This window comes from Orbicella franksi, chromosome 14 (assembly GCF_964199315.1).
Source record: "Orbicella franksi chromosome 14, jaOrbFran1.1, whole genome shotgun sequence".
Lineage (NCBI taxonomy): Eukaryota > Metazoa > Cnidaria > Anthozoa > Scleractinia > Merulinidae > Orbicella > Orbicella franksi.
This window is the reverse complement of record NC_138158.1, coordinates 10077453-10094672: the sequence shown is the minus strand read 5'-3', so window position 1 is coordinate 10094672 and position 17220 is coordinate 10077453. Positions and strand designations below refer to the sequence as shown.

The following is a 17220-nucleotide window of genomic DNA, read 5'->3' as shown; positions in this document are numbered from 1 at the left end:
TAATCAAACGTGAGGTCACGATCGAGATCTGGATATTTGCCAAGTTCTTTTATCGGACCGAGGCGTATATTTGAGATCCGTAAACCAGTCTTTGACCGAACAAAAGTATGTCAAAGCCCCCGCCTGTAGTCGATGTCCGAGCAGGGTTTCGTTCATCATGGCCCCTCCTCGAGCTAGCCATATCAAGAACGCTTGAGACGTAAGCCAAAATCGTTGGCGGTTTTTGAATTGCTTTAGTCCTGTCTGCTAGAATAAAGAACATGTAATATTGCATTGTTTCACTATGTCTTCGGGTTAACCTCTTGAAGAATATTTTCAGGATAGATATTCGTTCAAAGTCTTTAGATTGGGTGTATTTCGGAAGGGTTTGTCATCTTGGAAGAGGGCTATTAAAATAACTGGAATAAATTTTGCATTTCAATAATGTTGTCCGCTTATAATATTGATCAATATTGAGTAGAATCGAAGGGATTCTGCATCTAAACCATTCTAGGTTTGTCGAAGAATACCCCTAACATAATTAATGAGATGAAATCACGTTCCACAGTTGTTAATTTATAAGTAATAATGTTAGAACACCGTGAGTGTCTGAGGCAGTGTCCACATTACGTCGGAGAAATTTGAAAACGCAGCTTTATTTCTACGGTTAGGCCTACCGTCCACGCTAACCGTCATGAAAACGGAGCGTTTCGAAAACGCTCTTCAAACCGGAGGAATTTGAAAACGCCGGCCTTGCGTTTTCGTGTGGACGGAAAACGATGAAGTCAGAATAATCATGTGATTTACCTGGCACCACTGATGCATTTTGGTTTTGGTTCTGGAATTTCATCCCGGTCGACCGGGATAAACTTTCCCATATGAACAGACGACAAAATTTGTCCTGGTAACTGAGCCAGATCAGTTACCGGGCTAACCCCTCTTTTTCTATCTGGGCGAGGATAAAGTAAAGCTACCAAATCCCCATTTTCCCTATCGTACTTTCTTTCCCATTACTCTCAACAGAATGAGAAAACATTAAGAAAAGGGGAGGATGAATTCTTGATGAAAACTTTGTCCTTATAAGACAAAGACAGGCAGGACACCGTTATTAAATCAATGAATGGAATCTGAGACATGAACAAGCTGTTAACACTGCATGTGACACTGGTGAAACTCTCAACTCATGATCACCATACAAAGAGAGGTCGATAAAGATCATTTCTTGTCACTACAGAAAAAATATCAAGCTAAAAGGTAACGAGAGTATTTTTACTTCACTCTATTGTCGCGGTTATGAAAGCGTGAAACCGCGCGGGATCAAAGCCGAGACTATTTTTAATCTACATTCATATTTCAGTTTCAAACTGAACTCATATCATCATATATTAGTTCTGGCGCTTCAAGACCTATATGTATTGTATAATATTGGATATTTTTGTTAGCAAGTGCGATACTCAGTATTAAATTATGAAAAGAGGAGTTACGTCAGAAACCTGTTTTATACAACAATACTTAATTGAGGGTGGCCTGAAACTCGAAGTGGTTAATTTAGCTAATGATGCTGTTTCACATCTAGAAGGCTTGTGCCATGTTAGCCCCAGTTTGAAAATAGGGTACGTCTGTCGGGAGTTGATCACTTTGAATAGCTTTTAGTATTCGCTAGCCTGCGTTACAGATGCGGATGCGTTTCAGATGCGTTGCAAGCCCATCCTCCCAACGCCTGTTACGCAGGCTAAGTATACTCGTAACGGAGGGGCCTTGGTACAAGGAAAAGACGGCACAGGAACTCGCACATGATTGGCCAGCGATTCTTGGACTTTGATTCTCAATAACTACACGATAATTTCCTTCCGAAAAGCATTCATTGGCTGATCTCTAACGAAAAACGTCTGATTACAACAAAGAACTGAACAGGTTTTCACAATGGGGCCAGACAAGAAGGTGGAGGCGCGGTGGCCTCATGGTTAGTGCGCTCTTCTCCAGATTGAGCGGTCCGGGTTCGAGTCCTGGCCGGGGACATTGTGTTGTGTTCCTGGGCAAGACACTTTAGGTCACCTACGCTCACATGTACAGTGCCTCTCTCCACCCAGTGTATAAATGAGTACCGGCGGACTTAATGCTGGACGTTACGTATGGAGCTCTTCATGACCCGGTTTATAGACTTTGCATGGTAAATTCACTTCAGTCGCTAATAAAGCTATTGAATGCCTTAATGTAGGGTTGTATTTGTGTCTTTTATGCAATATGGGCTCAAATTGTGTTAATTGCTCGGGTTTAATTTGTGTTTTACGGGCTTTTTCGAACGACATTGAAAAAAAAAAATCTTAACACAAACCTGGCTACAATATAACGCTAGCTTCCTTTTCTGTACATTTCCGAGTGTCATCCAGCTAAGATCACAGCACTCTTGTCTCCAGAGTTACTTGGCCGGCAGGGCCTTAGTACGAGCAAATGATTGTTCTTGTGACATGACTGACTAGTTTTTAGAACTAAGATATCTTTTTAAGAATTCAAAGCTCGTTTCGTTCCTGAAGATATCTTCTGATTGATGTTTTTACTAAAACTGCTCGATAACGGTGCCCTCAGACTTATTTAAAACAGAAATGAACATCTGATCTCAACCTTTGAGTCACACGCGCGATCGGCGCAGAGCGAAGCGATCCGTCAGGGAGGAGTCTGGTGAAGAGGCGCCAAGAAATCTCGCCTCGCGACTCCTCCGCTCGATCTCGCGCTCTCAGCTAGGCCGCGCGCGCTTGTGTTCTAACGTGAGCCTGCTTGCGGGCTAATCTGACCGGAAGTGGCATACATGTTCCGTTATGGAGGATTCCGCTGCATGAATATTCTCCCCCGTAAGCCAGTTTTGAAGAAAAAAGGTCTTTAGGTGCTGTGATCAAATGGGTTTAGTTCTACATATTGAGTCAGCAGAAACTATATACAGTTATCACGCTATCTTTAACATAAGAATTATAATTATGAAGCAGTGCTAGTGTTCAATATAGTTCAATATAACCAGTGGTATTTTGGTCCCCGTTACCCCACAAGAGATGACTTCCATGAAATGTTGACAAGAAAGTGATTTCCTTGTGCTAAGGCCCCCACCGTCAAACCTCTGCACCAGACCCTTACTTCCTTTCGGCCAATATGGCGGTCCGCGAGGCTCGTCGAATTAGTTTGAACGGAAGCGTTCCCTCGGCTACAAATTCTTAGCTCTATACGCATCAAGAATGGCAGGATGTTATTATATTGGTGTTGATGTCGGAACAGCGAGCGTCCGCGCTGCTCTAGTGGCTAGTGATGGGAAAATCGTGTCGTGCGCGACTCGACCATTACAAATATGGCAACAGTTACCGGACTATTATGAACAGTCGTCAGAAGATGTGTGGCGTAATGTCTGCTTAGTTGTCAAGGTATCAAACGATTTGTGGATGATTGCAATAAGAAATTAGATTGTGGAAATAATGTAGAAGTACGTTCTCAAACATCAATTATGCGATCCTTCATTGGTAGGGGAGGGGTAGAAGGGAGGGGGTGGGGAGAGTGGGGATGTTCAACGAATAAAGAAACCCTCACAGCTACCCTATGGTTTCCTGCTAATTTGTGATGAAAAATTTTAAATCATTTACTGTTCAGGCACAAGATCTGGGGTAAAGAGCAGAGACTCTTTTTAACAGATTATTTGTTCACATGTCAACAAATTTCCAGGAAGTTTCTGAAGTTCTCACTCACAAGGACTCCCTCCATAAGATAAGGGGTATTGGTTTTGATGCGACCTGTTCCCTGGTAGCTCTAGACTCTACAGGACATGCTGTCACTGTTAGTCCCTCCAGAGAAGCCCATAGAAACATTATCATGTGGCTGGACCATCGCGCTTTGGACCAGGCCCAAAGAATTAATAACACAAAGCATAAGGTGTTGTCTTATGTTGGTGGAGGGGTCTCGCCAGAAATGGAGATTCCAAAGATACTTTGGTTGAAGGAGAAGTTGCCTGGTGACTGCTGGGAAAAATGTGCTCTTTTTCTGGAGTTGCCCGAGTTTCTTACTTATAAAGCAACAGGTGACCAAACAAGGTGAGAGCTGGAGGAGCAGAAGTTTAAAAGAATGGCAGGAACACATGTACTTAAGTTATCCGCGACCAAGTGTCAATTGATACCCTCTATTGACCCTCAATCAACACTCGATCAAAACCTCAATCAACACTCAATGGACATCTCAATTGATCAATACTCGTTGGACCCTCGATTAACACCTCAATCAACACTTGATCAACACTTGATTGACAGTTGGTCATTAGTCCGCCAAGTGTTGACCAACCCATGTGTATCGATCAATGCTCGATGGTGTGTCTGCGAAAATTAGACAACTCTTGACCTAGTGTCAACTGAGATGTTGATCGAGTGTCGATTGAGTGTCAATATTATTGAGGTGTCGTTCAAGTATTGATCAAGGGTTGTTTGAGAGTATCGATCAACTTGTGGCTATGGATGCCTTTAGTACACGTGATTCAAATGGCGGAGATTAGTAGGCTCTTATATTTGTGCATGCTTCCAGTTTGGAGATAATTGGCTGAAAATTTCTGTTCCAACTGTTAAAATTGGTGGAGGCCACAGGCCAAGTCCAATTTGGCAGGCATAGGAATTTTTGGAATTTAATTATTTCCAACTTGGATTGGGGCATATCAGTAGTCATATCACCTATTTTAACATGTTTTGGATGGAACTGTCTAAATTACTTGTCTGAGTGCTCTTCTATTATACAAGATTTTTGGCTTACAACACAATAAGTTTTTGTAACTTGATCTGGTTCAGTATTAAACAAGTCTCAAACAACTAGGACAATTCCTAATTCCTGGTTTGATAGATGTTAATCCACTGCATCTTTAGTGCTTCTAATGGCATTTTTGTCCTGTCTTGACAACAATTTTGCTTATTTATTAATAAACAATCTTAGCTCTTATACTGCTGGTTGGAGAGAGGCCCTGTGTGACTCTAAGTGCCTTGTTTCATTTCTCTAAGGTCTATGTGCTCTCTTGTTTGCAAATTCAATTATATGGGTCATGAGTCTCAAATTCCAGAAGGTAAGCCACCTTAGTTGTCATCTCTATTATTTGGTGAATTTCTCCTGATAGAGCGGTTTTCATTTGAGTGCCAAAAAGTAATATTGGTTTTGCATCAAGTATTGCTACACGATTGGCTTAAATAACACATGCCACTTTTTCATCCAATAAGAAGTAAAACCAAAACACGCATCTCACCTGGACTTGTTTTCCTGCATGTTGCGTCAGCTACACAAAATCACTTCGAGTTTTGATTGGCTCACTGTATTGTCTGCGTTATTTGTGGTTCCAAAGGCCTGAGAGTGATTAATTTGGTTTTGGTTTTTAGTCACTGAATTGAAAATAAATTCTCTAGTTTACATTCTGTACATATGTGCTCATCAGGTTCTAGGAATGGTTGGGTGGACTCTTTCTTAGAAGCCATTGGCCTTGACGATCTTATAAATACCAACTATTCCAAGATGGGTAAGACTGGATTGTTTTAATTTATGTATATACATTAGGCAGGTTGTGAACTTGGGACATATTAAAGAATGTTCATGGTGGAATTGATTTATTGTTTCCATGCTTTGTCAGGTACAAAAGTGGCCAGTCCTGGAGAGTCAATCAGCAACGGACTGACCAAAACAGCTGCTGCTGACTTAGGATTATGGGAAGGGATGCCAGTTGGCACCGCACTCATTGATGCACATGCTGGGGGACTGGGTAAGATTGCTTATCATTGACTGAATAAGTAACTCATTGACAACTAAAGTGACCTTCATTGGATGAGAGGGTTTTTAACTTTGCTGTGCATTGTGGCTGCATGTCCTAGGTAATATTGACCCGTAGTATTCCATGACCATAGGAATACCCTTAGAGACGTAACTCTCCCCAACAGCCACCTTGGGGACAGAGGAAAGTGGCTGTTGTAGAGAGGTGGCCATTATGGGGAGGTAGGGGGTAATACAACACCCATTTTCTTTCCAGTGCAGTTTTTTATTCATTATATATCTTTAGTTAATTCTTCTACCATCGGTGGAGACTGAGCTGTTAAGTACTGCTGGCAGGTTATTAATAAGTAAAGAAACTCTCCTTATTAACTAATAATTAGTCTTGTTAACAGTTGTCTGTGCTTTTGTCGTCACACAGGTGTAATTGGAGCAGATCTGAGTTTGGTTCTCAATGAAAACAAACCCTTAACTTCACGCTTAGCTGTTATTTGTGGGACATCATCCTGCCATATGGCTGTAAGTTTTGTTATGGTCTGTGAGCAGGCTCACATTTGGGGCGATTGGGTCATGCATGTGAGTGAACAAGTTGGCAGCAGTAGATTAGTCAGTGGGAGCTAGAGCAACAAACATGAACCTGCTCACAGCATCTAAGCTCTAGGGATTTGGTAAAAAAAGGTTGTCTGCATACAGGCCAAGTGGCCCATCAGGCTGAGCTTATTCCGGTTTTCTGTAGCATGAAGCTACCAGGAGTATCTCTTCTCCCCTATGGATGGAACGCTAGTCCATAGTAGGGTTACCCCCAACATTAAATTTGCCATTACCCATTTATACACCTGGGTGGAGAGAGGCACTATCAGAGTAAAGTGTCTTGCCCAAGAACAAAACGCAATGGCCCTGGCCAGGACTCAAACCCAGACCGTTCGATCCAGAGATGAGTGCACTAACCATGAGGCCACAATGCCTTCGAAGAGATCCTCTAGAGATTTGCTTCACCCTTTTTCATAGTTCAGCATGTTTTAACAATACTGATAGGTGCTTTTAGCTTCTCTTTATGAATCCTTTATAAGTCTTCCCAACATTCTCAAAACTGAGTAACATTCTAATAACCCAGAGTCCCAGTTTAACAGAGTTTTTATTAGTGCTTCCCTCTGATTTTGGGTTGCATGACATATGCTCCCCACTCCCCCTGCCCAAAAAATAAAATTCGTTGGGCAATTAATTGTGCTACGACCTGTCAGTATCCTTTAGAAAAAGAAACTGAATCGCTTATGTTAATGAGGGAAATATTGTAAACAGTTTTTCTCGTTTCCTCACATTTTCCCCATAATATACAAGTACTCATTTGCAGCCATTTGAGTAAGAACACAACACTATGACCTGGGTAAGTTCAGCGAATGTGGATTTTATTGCTACACTCTTCTTGGCTTTAGATAAATGAAAATCCGGTGTTTGTTTCCGGAGTGTGGGGCCCATACTTCTCTGCGATGGTTCCAGGCTTGTGGTTGAATGAGGGAGGCCAAAGCGTTACTGGAAAACTGGTGAGAGCTTAATAATATTTCTCAATTTGTCCAATTTGCAGCTACAGTTAAACCCCTTTTAAGCGACCACCCTCGGGGAAATAAGAGGTGGCTGCTTGTTAGGGCTTTGTCAAGAATAAGTATGAATGAATCAGTAGAGACGTCAATTTATTACAATACAAATACGCCTTAAGACAACTGACCATGCAATCACGTGAAGACAATTATAATAAACGTGTGTTTGAATGTTTTTATCAGTGGTCCCTTTCTATTTCAGACTCTTATCTGACATCTTTTTTCCCAAAACAAAGCCAAACTACGTGTATAACTATTAAATTTTGGGTGGCCGCTTTCTAGGGATGAGGGCAATAGAAAACCATCGTGGGACGACCAAAAGCTCGTTCATATTTTTCACGTCGCTTCCTGCTGTCTACATGTATCAGTTTCGAGTTGCGATTAGTTCACTGTACTGTCTGTATCCTTTGTGATTGACGAGAGAGTTTTTTGGGGTTTGGCTTAACGGTAAACTCAATTGAAAAACAGTTGTAGTTTGGATGATGGGCGAAACGCATCCAAAAGTGCACGTCATCGAGTTTCAATTCAGATAGGCTCCTCTCTGGAATAAGAATTCAAAGTTATTCCTCGTACTAATAGCGTGCATTGTTGTCTTAGATAGACCACATGATAGAGACTCACATGGCATATAAGGAAGTAAAAGAAAAAGCTGAAAGGAGGTTTGTGTTTTCTTACTGTTGTCGTTGTTGTCGTCGCATCTGACATTTCCTGCAGAACTAGAACCTGTAATTCTATTAGTCTCCTGACGGAAGCAGGTTTGTTACAATACTGTGTTTCTTCATATTTTTGGGGGAGAAAATGTACGAATGTTGGCACTAAAAGTGCGCTGCGGAGGAATTATGTAGTATTTTCAACTATCCGATTTGAAATGAGAAAAAGCTATACAAAAGTCCTCACAAAACAAGAGTGTGAAGCGAGCAAACTGATTCAGAAGTGATTTTCAGCGCATGCTGACTGAACCAACAATTGAACATGGTTGACAAATAATTGTACACAGGATAATGCTGAGAAATAACATAGGACGATTCTCAAAACCAAATTATCGAGTTTTAAATGAATGAATGCCTATTAAGGTGAAGGTAGATAACAACACAAAACTAGAACCCAATTTAAGGAAGTCCCTGATGTAACGAAGGATATTCTTCAGCCTGGCAAAAATCTTGTACGCTTTCTTTCGAGAGTTCATTTCTATGCTGCCAGAGCTGCCTGTGAACGTGCTTCATACTGGCTTATAGCACGAAAAAGAAGAAACGAGCGGGGCTAGCCAAGAACGGTCTGGAGACGAAATTGCTCGCCTAAAATTGTTCGCGTTCGTCGCCTCGCTTCGCTGGCTGGCTGAGTCTTTTTTTTTTTGTCTTCGCCGAGAGTCTGTTCACAGGCTACTATAACTAAATCCCGATATAACAAAGATTTTTGTAGTTTTCCCACAAAATATTTATAACGGGGTTTCGTTTCGGTGAATGCCCGTTAGAACGAACATATTTTTCATGTCCCCTGGCGGGAAATGTCGACATGTCCAATTATTCACGTTTTAGCTTTGAAATCTTGCAGTGGCTGTTCCGTGTATGAGGAACTTAACCAGCATTTGACTGCCCTGGCTAAGAAACGACAGCTTGGTAACCTAGCATTGCTTTCACGAGACTTTCACGTGCTTCCGGATTTCCATGGCAACAGGTCACCGGTGGCTGACCCAAATATGACAGGAATGGTAAGGTTACGAAATCCTAGTTTTGTATTTTCATTTTTGTGTTAATCTATTAATTCATCAATCAATCAGCCAGTCAGTCAGTCAGTCAGTCAGTCAGTCAGTCAATCAGTCAATCAGTCAGTCAGCTAGTCAATTAGTCAGTCAGTCCGTCAGTTCCTCAGTCCCTCAGTACGTCAGTCCCTCAGTCCCTCAGTCCCTCAGTCCGCCAGTCCGTCAGTCAGCCAGTCAGACAGTCAGTTAGCCAGTCAGTTAATTAATCTGTGAGTGAATCAATCATTCTTCAGTCAATGCATCAACTAATTAATCAATTATTCATCCATCCATCCATCAATCAATCAATCAATCATCAATCGTCAGTCAATCAAACAATCAACTTTATTAAACTGTTTACAACTCCTAGGTGTCGAAAAGTCGCCAAATACGTGTTTTTGTTTTGAATTCGATTCAATACGTAGGAAACTGAAGCCTTTTTTTCCTGTTGAACAATTATTATAAAAATGCCGGAACTGTTCGTTGCACAGGTAGAGTGAGACTTTTATATACCTGTAACAGGTCTAACCAAGTCGCACATACTTCCCTACAGATTTGTGGATTAACTCTTACAGTTGATCTTGATGGCCTGGCAGTTCTATATCTAGCCACGCTTCAGGCTCTAGCAGTAAGTATTAACATTAGATATTAACAGAGTCTTGTTACGACTGGTGAATTTGCTCAATATCTCAATAACAACCACTTATTAACCGAGAGCGAGGTCTTTACTGGAAAATCCCAAAATCGCTCCTTCAATAAAACAGGACCGAAGTTTGAGATTTTCCCGTAAAGACCAAACGTTCGAGTTAATAAGTAGTTTATTACATGGCATTTGTTTGGCCAAAGATGTTTGAAGAGTCACTCAGATTCGAGGATTTTGTTATACTTAAGAGCAATTGGATAGTTCCGTCTTAATCTTCCAAAGTCGTAACCATGTTTGTTTATGTTCTTTTTATTAAATCTTTGGGTATTTTTCTAACCAACCGTTAAGTAACTTTGATGTTTTCTTCAATTTAAAATTTGTGTACATCAGAAAAGGACTTAAATATCGCGACGAAGTTGCTTGGAACTAAAAAGAAAATGTTTTCATGTACAATATATATCGTTCCCTTCTAGCCATCTCTACTCCCTGATAGCTGGTTATTGTTCTTTGAGCGTCTTCACTCACGTGGTCAGTAGCCATGCAAAATTATTAGAACAAACCAAAGCGATTGCGCAAGAAAAGAGTTCAACTCCCACAGGATGGGTTTGGCAGACCAACATGGCCGCCGTTTCATTGTTTTGGGACACTAATAAAATTATGGTTGCAGTGACGTCATGTGAAAAGACTACCAATCTCGTTCCCAGTGTTCTCTCTCTATCTCGAGAACCCTGGGAACGAGGTTGACCGTTTCTGCTGGGTTTCATGTAGTATAGGTACACGTTTCAGAGCTTCTCGAAATATTGATTAAAATGAAGGACACTGCTACTTTTCTTTCATTTGCAGCACGGAACTCGTCACATTATAGAAAGCATGAACAAAGCTGGACATTTCATCGATACTCTGTCTCTTTGTGGCGGACTTACCAAGAACGAATTGTTTATTCAAACTCATGCTGATGTGACAGGTTTGTGCCGTACTTCTACAATGCTTTTCTTCTGAAAAGGGCTTCACTTTAGGTGGGTCTTTTGTTCGTCGGGTTTATTCTTTATGCAAAGCGGCATACTTCAGTTTGGAGTTCAGAACATCTGCAATGGCTTGCTTCCTTTTTGCATCGATTTCCAAAATCTTTAAATATGTCGCGGTGATAACAAAAACAAAATCGTATTTTCTTTCCTAGGATTTCCTTGTGTTTTACCGCGCGAGAGTGAGTCAGTGCTCGTGGGCTCAGCGATTTTGGGAGCGTGCGCATCAGGCGACTTTACCTCTATCCAGGTTGGTACATGAACACTGTAACCTCGACGGTGACATCATTAAAAGATCAAATTTCTGCTTAAAATATTAATGCAAAATCAACTACGCGGGTGATACGAAAATAGGAACTGATCACCAAAGAAAAACTGTCTTCAAACATAGGATAAATAACCTTAAGGTCATTTCCCAGTATTGCATTGCGCATCCTTGCTGCGCAATGCGCATGATTAGCGCGTGCGCATTAAAAAATGGCGGCTTTTCCTTTGCGGGTGGACCTCGCCATAGAGGTAAATCGTCATTTTCTCGCAAACGAGTATGGTGACCTATCATTTTTTTCTGTTGTTTTGAATTGAGTAATAAATTTCTCTGTGTAAAATAAATATGGACCAACTTACAGTATAGAACAAAGAAAACAATCGTCGGAAACGTGAATTTAGCCAGCAATCGTGACTACAATCATGGTGCTGTTATTTATTGGGTATAAACAAGCTGCTGTTGCTCCTAAACTAACATAGGGACCCCTCATTTTTATTTCAAAATTTAAGTGCCTATAATATAAACAATCAATAGGCAAAGTTTCACAAAAATCTCAGTGCAGGTTCTATTTCAGTGGAATGACCTTAAATCAGTTCCTAGGCTAGACCACCCCGATCGCTCCATAAGCGAGGCGCTAGCTAGCAGCGGCTGTGAATATATAAATGGTATTGGCCATAACCAAAAAATGAAAGCTGGCCGCCGAAAAGTAAGAGTGAATGCTAACCCCAAATAAGCCGAGGTGAAAGCTGATTGCTTTAATTTGTGAGCAAATCGGGCTGAAATGCCAATACACATAGGCTAACCATCATCTTTCTTGGTATCAGTATATTTTACTTCTCTTAGTGTGCTTGTGATTACTTTTTTCGCTTTTTTCTGTCTTCCTTTGCTTTTGCGCGTTTGCTTGTTTAGCTTTCTTTTGTGTGCTGATGACAGTATTTTTATTCTTTTGTCAAGTCTTAGGTATCTTTAAGACAGTCCTTTACATAAGCCTTATTGACTTAGTGATAAATTTATGCAGACCAGCTAAGAGAATGTCGATTTTGAGGTCAGGGACAGGCTGCTCGGAAAGCCTTTTTACAATGTAAAACGCTATATGCGAGTTCCAAGTTTTCTTCCTCTTGTTCAAAATATTAATAATAATAAATATTGCTAAATTTTTACTGCTAACCTTAGACTAAGTTGCAGCTGCGGAGATTTGTTGCAGGGAAAAACAAATGAATTGATCGTTCTCTAAAACTTATTTAACTGAATTTGAAGTTGAAGTTCATACATCCCTTTGAAAGATTCGTTCTTTTTATCTTTGCATTACACTACTTTGCTGTTTATCTTATTTGCTGTGTTGCTTCGAAAGGAAGCCATGAAAACCATGAATGCAGCAGGGAAGGTTGTAAAGCCACAAGAAAATCTCAAAGGGTAAGAATCGATTTCTATTGAATAATGTCTGTATGCATTCTTTCATCTAACTCCGGCAAGCAAAGCAAGCACTGAAAACGTGAACCTGTACACGACTTTGACACTAAGGATGGGAATCAGACATCGTAAGTCAAACTAGTGGCTTATTATTCCACTATTACGCCATTTTACATTATTAGATAAAGAGAACGCGTAAAATATGAGCTCTTATCGCACTGTAGGGTCGTGTTTCGTTTTCGTCATTGATACGCGCCTTATGGGATCTCTACGATTTCGGATAATGCAGGATGCATTTTTAAAACTAGAAACCGAAATACTTGAGAATGACATAATATTTGAATTCAATAAATCCCTTATTCGATGGTTTAACATAAAATACGCGCGGACATTTACATCATTGCTCGTATTTTATTTTAAAAAATACTGCGCAACTCGCAAAATATCCGCGGCACGAATTACATGTTAGACCATCGAATAAGGTCCATTTATTGTTACAGAAATCTTCTAATCGCTAACATTTAAACGGAAGTTTTATTTCACGTCGCAGAAACAAATTGTATCTTATCGATCTCTCTTTTAGGTTTTATGACAAAAAGCATCAAGTGTTCCTGCAGATGTTGAAGAATCAAGTGGAGTATCGGGAACTAATGAAGGATTGAGTTCAATCCTGACTGCATCCGTTAGTAATCATCACAAAGAATGACAAGAAAGTCCAGAAGCGAATATAAGGCCCTATCCACACTACTCCGGAGGAATTTAAAAACGCAACAATTATCGGTCGTTTTGGATTGGTGTTTGAGGAAAACTCGGTCAGGGAAATCAAATGATTATCGCGACGTCATCGTGTTCGAAAAGCTCCGTTTTCAGAATGTTTTCCGTCCACACGGAAATGAAAAGCCGGCGTTTTCAAATTCCTCCGGTTTGAAGAGCGTTTTCAACGAGCTCCGTTTTCGTGACGGATTAGTGTGGACGGTAGGACTAACCGTAGAAATAAAGCTGCGTTTTCAAATTCCTCCGACGTAATGTGCACGCCGCCAAAGGGAAAATGAATTCCGTTAAGAAACAATTATGAGCCAAACAGTGGATTTCCGATTTCTCGAACCCTCGACTTCAAGAACTTTCCAACAACTCGAAACTAGAATCATTACCTTTGGATTTGTTTCACTGTAAATTTATCGCGACCTTTCGACCTCACGATTTCTCGAACCGGTTTTTGTTTCCCTTTGAGGCTCAAGAAATAGGGATTCTACTTCATATATACGACCCTAAAAACAGCAATCGCGACATCGAGTTAAATAGGCCCTTTGCACGATCCGGTCACATGGTACAGAATCACACATGCGCAAGTTGCAAAGTGGGACTTCTAAAACAAAGGCAGGTCAAGGTGGACTGGCCCGAGTTGCTTTGTTTTGGAAGTCCCACTGCGCAACTTGCGTCCCAGCATGTGTGATTTTGTACCATGTGACCGGATCGTGCAAGAAGACATTACGCTAGACACGAATTGACTACAAACATTTAAAGAACTTGTGAAACTTAGTAATTCACCAGTGGTGAATTTTTTGGTTCTTTGGGTGTAGTATTCGAAGAGAAATTGGCTTTCAAAAACAGCAAAATTTCTGGGTGGCAAAAGCGCTAATGTGTTCGTACATTCTTTGTAAAATTTTGAGTTTTTAAACCCGCGTCGCGAGAAAAGTATTCAATTCATTGGGCTCAATTCATTGGGGAGTTAATCGTGTCGTGCCCTTTCAATATTCAGTATTAATCTCTTTGTAGCTCCATCAGAAACTGTATCGCTTATGCTAATGAGGCAAATATTGGAAACAAAGAATCTCCTGTTGACGGCAGTGAAAAAGGAACTTATGATACACTGTAAGGCAGTGTCTGTAAAATTAAATTAAGACTGTTTTGTGAACCCTTTGTTTATGTTAATCTCTACGTGAAATTTGGCCGCCATACAAGGCCAAATATAGAGAGATCCCGATTCCTGGAATCTTCAAGGGAAACAAACAATGGTTCGAGAAATTGGGAGTTCGAGATGTAATATATCAAACAAGAAAGATAGTGTTTGACTATATTTCGAAACACCGAGAAGAGAGTTGAAAATACGGCGCGTAGCGGAGTATTTTTGACGAACTTCGAGGTGTTTGGAAATGTGATCGAACACTGTCTTGAGTGTTTGATATATCTTTCCAATCGAAATTTAAACTAATGAGAAAACGGAGGATTAAAATCGTAGAAATCTATGCTTGTTAATATCAGATATCCAAACACTGTCAAGGTCGTGATTTCATTTCGGTTAACTTGACGAAATGAGAGAAATCTAGGGTGAAAGTACAGTGAAAGAAATTCAAAGACAACGGGTTTTAGCTCGGGTTGTCGGGAAGATCGGGAACTGAGTTTCTGTTAAATTAGTCGGGATTCCACTGTCTAAGTTTTACAACTGCACGATAAAAAAAAAATCAAATATGTGTAGAGTACTAAAGAAGAGAAGATATTGCATGTAAAAATCCTTTAAAAAATGAGACGTCCATCCCGGTTTCTGTAGCATGAAGCGGCTAGGAGTATTTCTAATCCCCCTGGACGGGATGCTAGTCCATCGCACGTCACTCTCCCACAATTTGTTAGGTGTCCCCAACAATTCGCCGGTACCCATTTATACCCCTGGGTGGAGAGAGGCACTGTGAGAGTTAAGTGTCGTGCCCACAATGTCCAGAATTCGAGACAGTTCTGCAAAAACACCACAATGTCCGCGGCCAGGGCTCGAACCCGGACCGCTCGATCCGGAGACCAGCGCACTAACCATGAGGCCACCACGCCTCCCATTTGTTTTTAAAAGTTATTAATTAATTTCCCTTGTTTAAAAAAAGTTAATAGTTTATTTTGATTGCTGTAAAACATAAACATTTATGGTCTTTGGACCATTCTGTGATGGAAAAAAAAAGTGTTAGAAAAATTGTAGACCAATATAGCTTACTACTATTGTAAGGCAAGACACAAGAAAGTCTTGACAATGGATTTTGAGACTCTCACTGTCGTAGCTTAAGTGCTTTTACGGTTAATATTTTTTACCGCTAACGGCTGAAGCTGTCAAGTTTAACCCACCAATAAAGTTTCGCCAAAGACATCCTCGCCAATTTGTACCCTTTTTATTTAGAAGTTAGAATAATCGTATGCCACCAAATTTTCAGTCACTCATTAATCATTGTTTTCATCAAACGATTAGCGATTGATGTCTCCTCAGTGATTACTCGTCGATATAATCTCGTGGCTACATACCGCACCTGGTTATTTGAGCAATAGAGGACTTTTTCTGTGTTTACATAGCTTCATCATGACACGAGAGGGGTTGGGAGAATTCGATACGGTTATGCAAACCCGAGACGCAGTCTCGTCTCGACGCATAATTTTTGACATTGTGTTGCTCGGCAGAAACTACCCTTAGAATCGACCCTTGGGTTGGAGCGAAAGCGTTCAGGTTTTTATCTCCTTACACAACTGGCAATGGCGTTGTTTTCCGACCTTTTTTTAATGTAGTATTCGTTGTGTTTAGTTTGCACTGATTTAAGGTCTTCTGTAAGTCTAAACTTAATGCAGGTCAGGTTTTCCAAATTTGAATTCTGAAGATTATCACAAATTTCCGTCGTAAAATATCAACAACAATCAACAACATGCGTCACTACACAGCAGTATCGAAACGTAACGTATACAATTATCGACCTGCCGTGTGATATCCTCGGTATCGGACTCAGTAATTTGGCATCAGTATTCCACCACCAGACTCAGTATTCAGTCTCAATTTGCATTATGCGGCCACAACGCAGTGTATTGATATCAGGCCTTCTTTTAGCCGTCGTATTTCTTAATGTGACTTTTAACGTCTGCTATTAAGACAGCCAAGCCACAAAACAACCTTAAAAGAGTCGATTCAAGGCTGGATCAAAGTTACTTTCTAACGGTGGAAATACCTGGAAAGCTGAAGCAAACAGATCACTCTATGATCGTGAGTCAGCGAATTTAATTTTTTACAGCCATCTTTGGCTTGAACAGGGAAAACATTCATGTACACTGCTATATAGAGCAACTTAGAATTATTACAGTCCCTACATTCAGGTCGGGCCGGACGGTAAAATATTTGGTTCTTGGTCAAGACGTACGGACCGAGCGCAGCGCCTTCCGCACGTCATGAACTCGAGCCAAATATTTTCTCGTACGGCCCTCCCACTCAGTCAATAAGTACATATTATTATTTCCGCAGTCTTGCTTGAATATAATAATAATGTCTTTATTTATGTGTCAGTGATCATACCCGATTGTGGAGCCCTCTACTAATTGGGGACACCTTAATTTTGCTTACCACAATACTGTTTTAAGAAAAGTTATGAAGTCTGAGTGACGTTACATTTTACATTATATCAAGGCGCGAAGTTTCTCACAAACGTTTTTCGTTTGAATACCCGTTTAGCCCACAGTTCCATACTCGCTGTGGATTTTTTTCTCATTTACTAGGGCGGACATCAGAAGGTTGAAAAGTAAAATTTTAACTTGTAGCTTTTTTCCTGCCGTCTCACATTCTCGTGCCAAGAACTTCCTGGTTTTTTTGGTCACAAGTCGAATTCTAAGCACTTCAACCCAAAATTAAACCTGATTTTTTAAAACCGTTCATACTGTTGCTATGGTAACCTTTTGCGTCACGAAAATGACTTAAATTTGTTTATCAAAGACTGACCAAATGTTTGATACCCAAATTTTTTCTGGTATCTTATGGAACCGAAATAATTTTTAATATGTACTCTTTTCTACAA

At 40.5% G+C, this 17220-nt stretch overlaps 1 protein-coding gene across 1 annotated transcript; it reads left to right on the top strand.

Annotated features, from left to right (window-relative positions):
- Positions 1 to 2608: 2608 nt before the first annotated feature.
- Positions 2609 to 15542, top strand: LOC145467546 (FGGY carbohydrate kinase domain-containing protein-like). Its single transcript, XM_081451102.1, has 14 exons — positions 2609 to 3386; positions 3682 to 4046; positions 4992 to 5053; positions 5417 to 5497; positions 5609 to 5737; positions 6164 to 6261; positions 7176 to 7283; positions 7935 to 7996; positions 8889 to 9045; positions 9629 to 9703; positions 10562 to 10682; positions 10896 to 10990; positions 12357 to 12418; positions 12999 to 15542. Exons 1-14 carry the CDS (start codon positions 3204 to 3206, stop codon positions 13075 to 13077), a joined length of 1677 nt encoding a protein of 558 aa, XP_081307228.1. The 5' UTR covers positions 2609 to 3203; the 3' UTR covers positions 13078 to 15542.
- The last annotated feature ends 1678 nt before the right edge of the window (positions 15543 to 17220 follow it).

Coding starts and splice junctions, on each gene's coding strand:
- LOC145467546 (XM_081451102.1), top strand. CDS start 3,204: ATGGCAGGATGTTATTATATTGGTGTTGATGTCGGAACAGCGAGCGTC. Junction 7,284..7,934: donor AAAGCGTTACTGGAAAACTG/GTGAGAGCTTAA, acceptor TTGTTGTCTTAG/ATAGACCACATGATAGAGAC. Junction 7,997..8,888: donor AAAGAAAAAGCTGAAAGGAG/GTTTGTGTTTTC, acceptor GAAATCTTGCAG/TGGCTGTTCCGTGTATGAGG.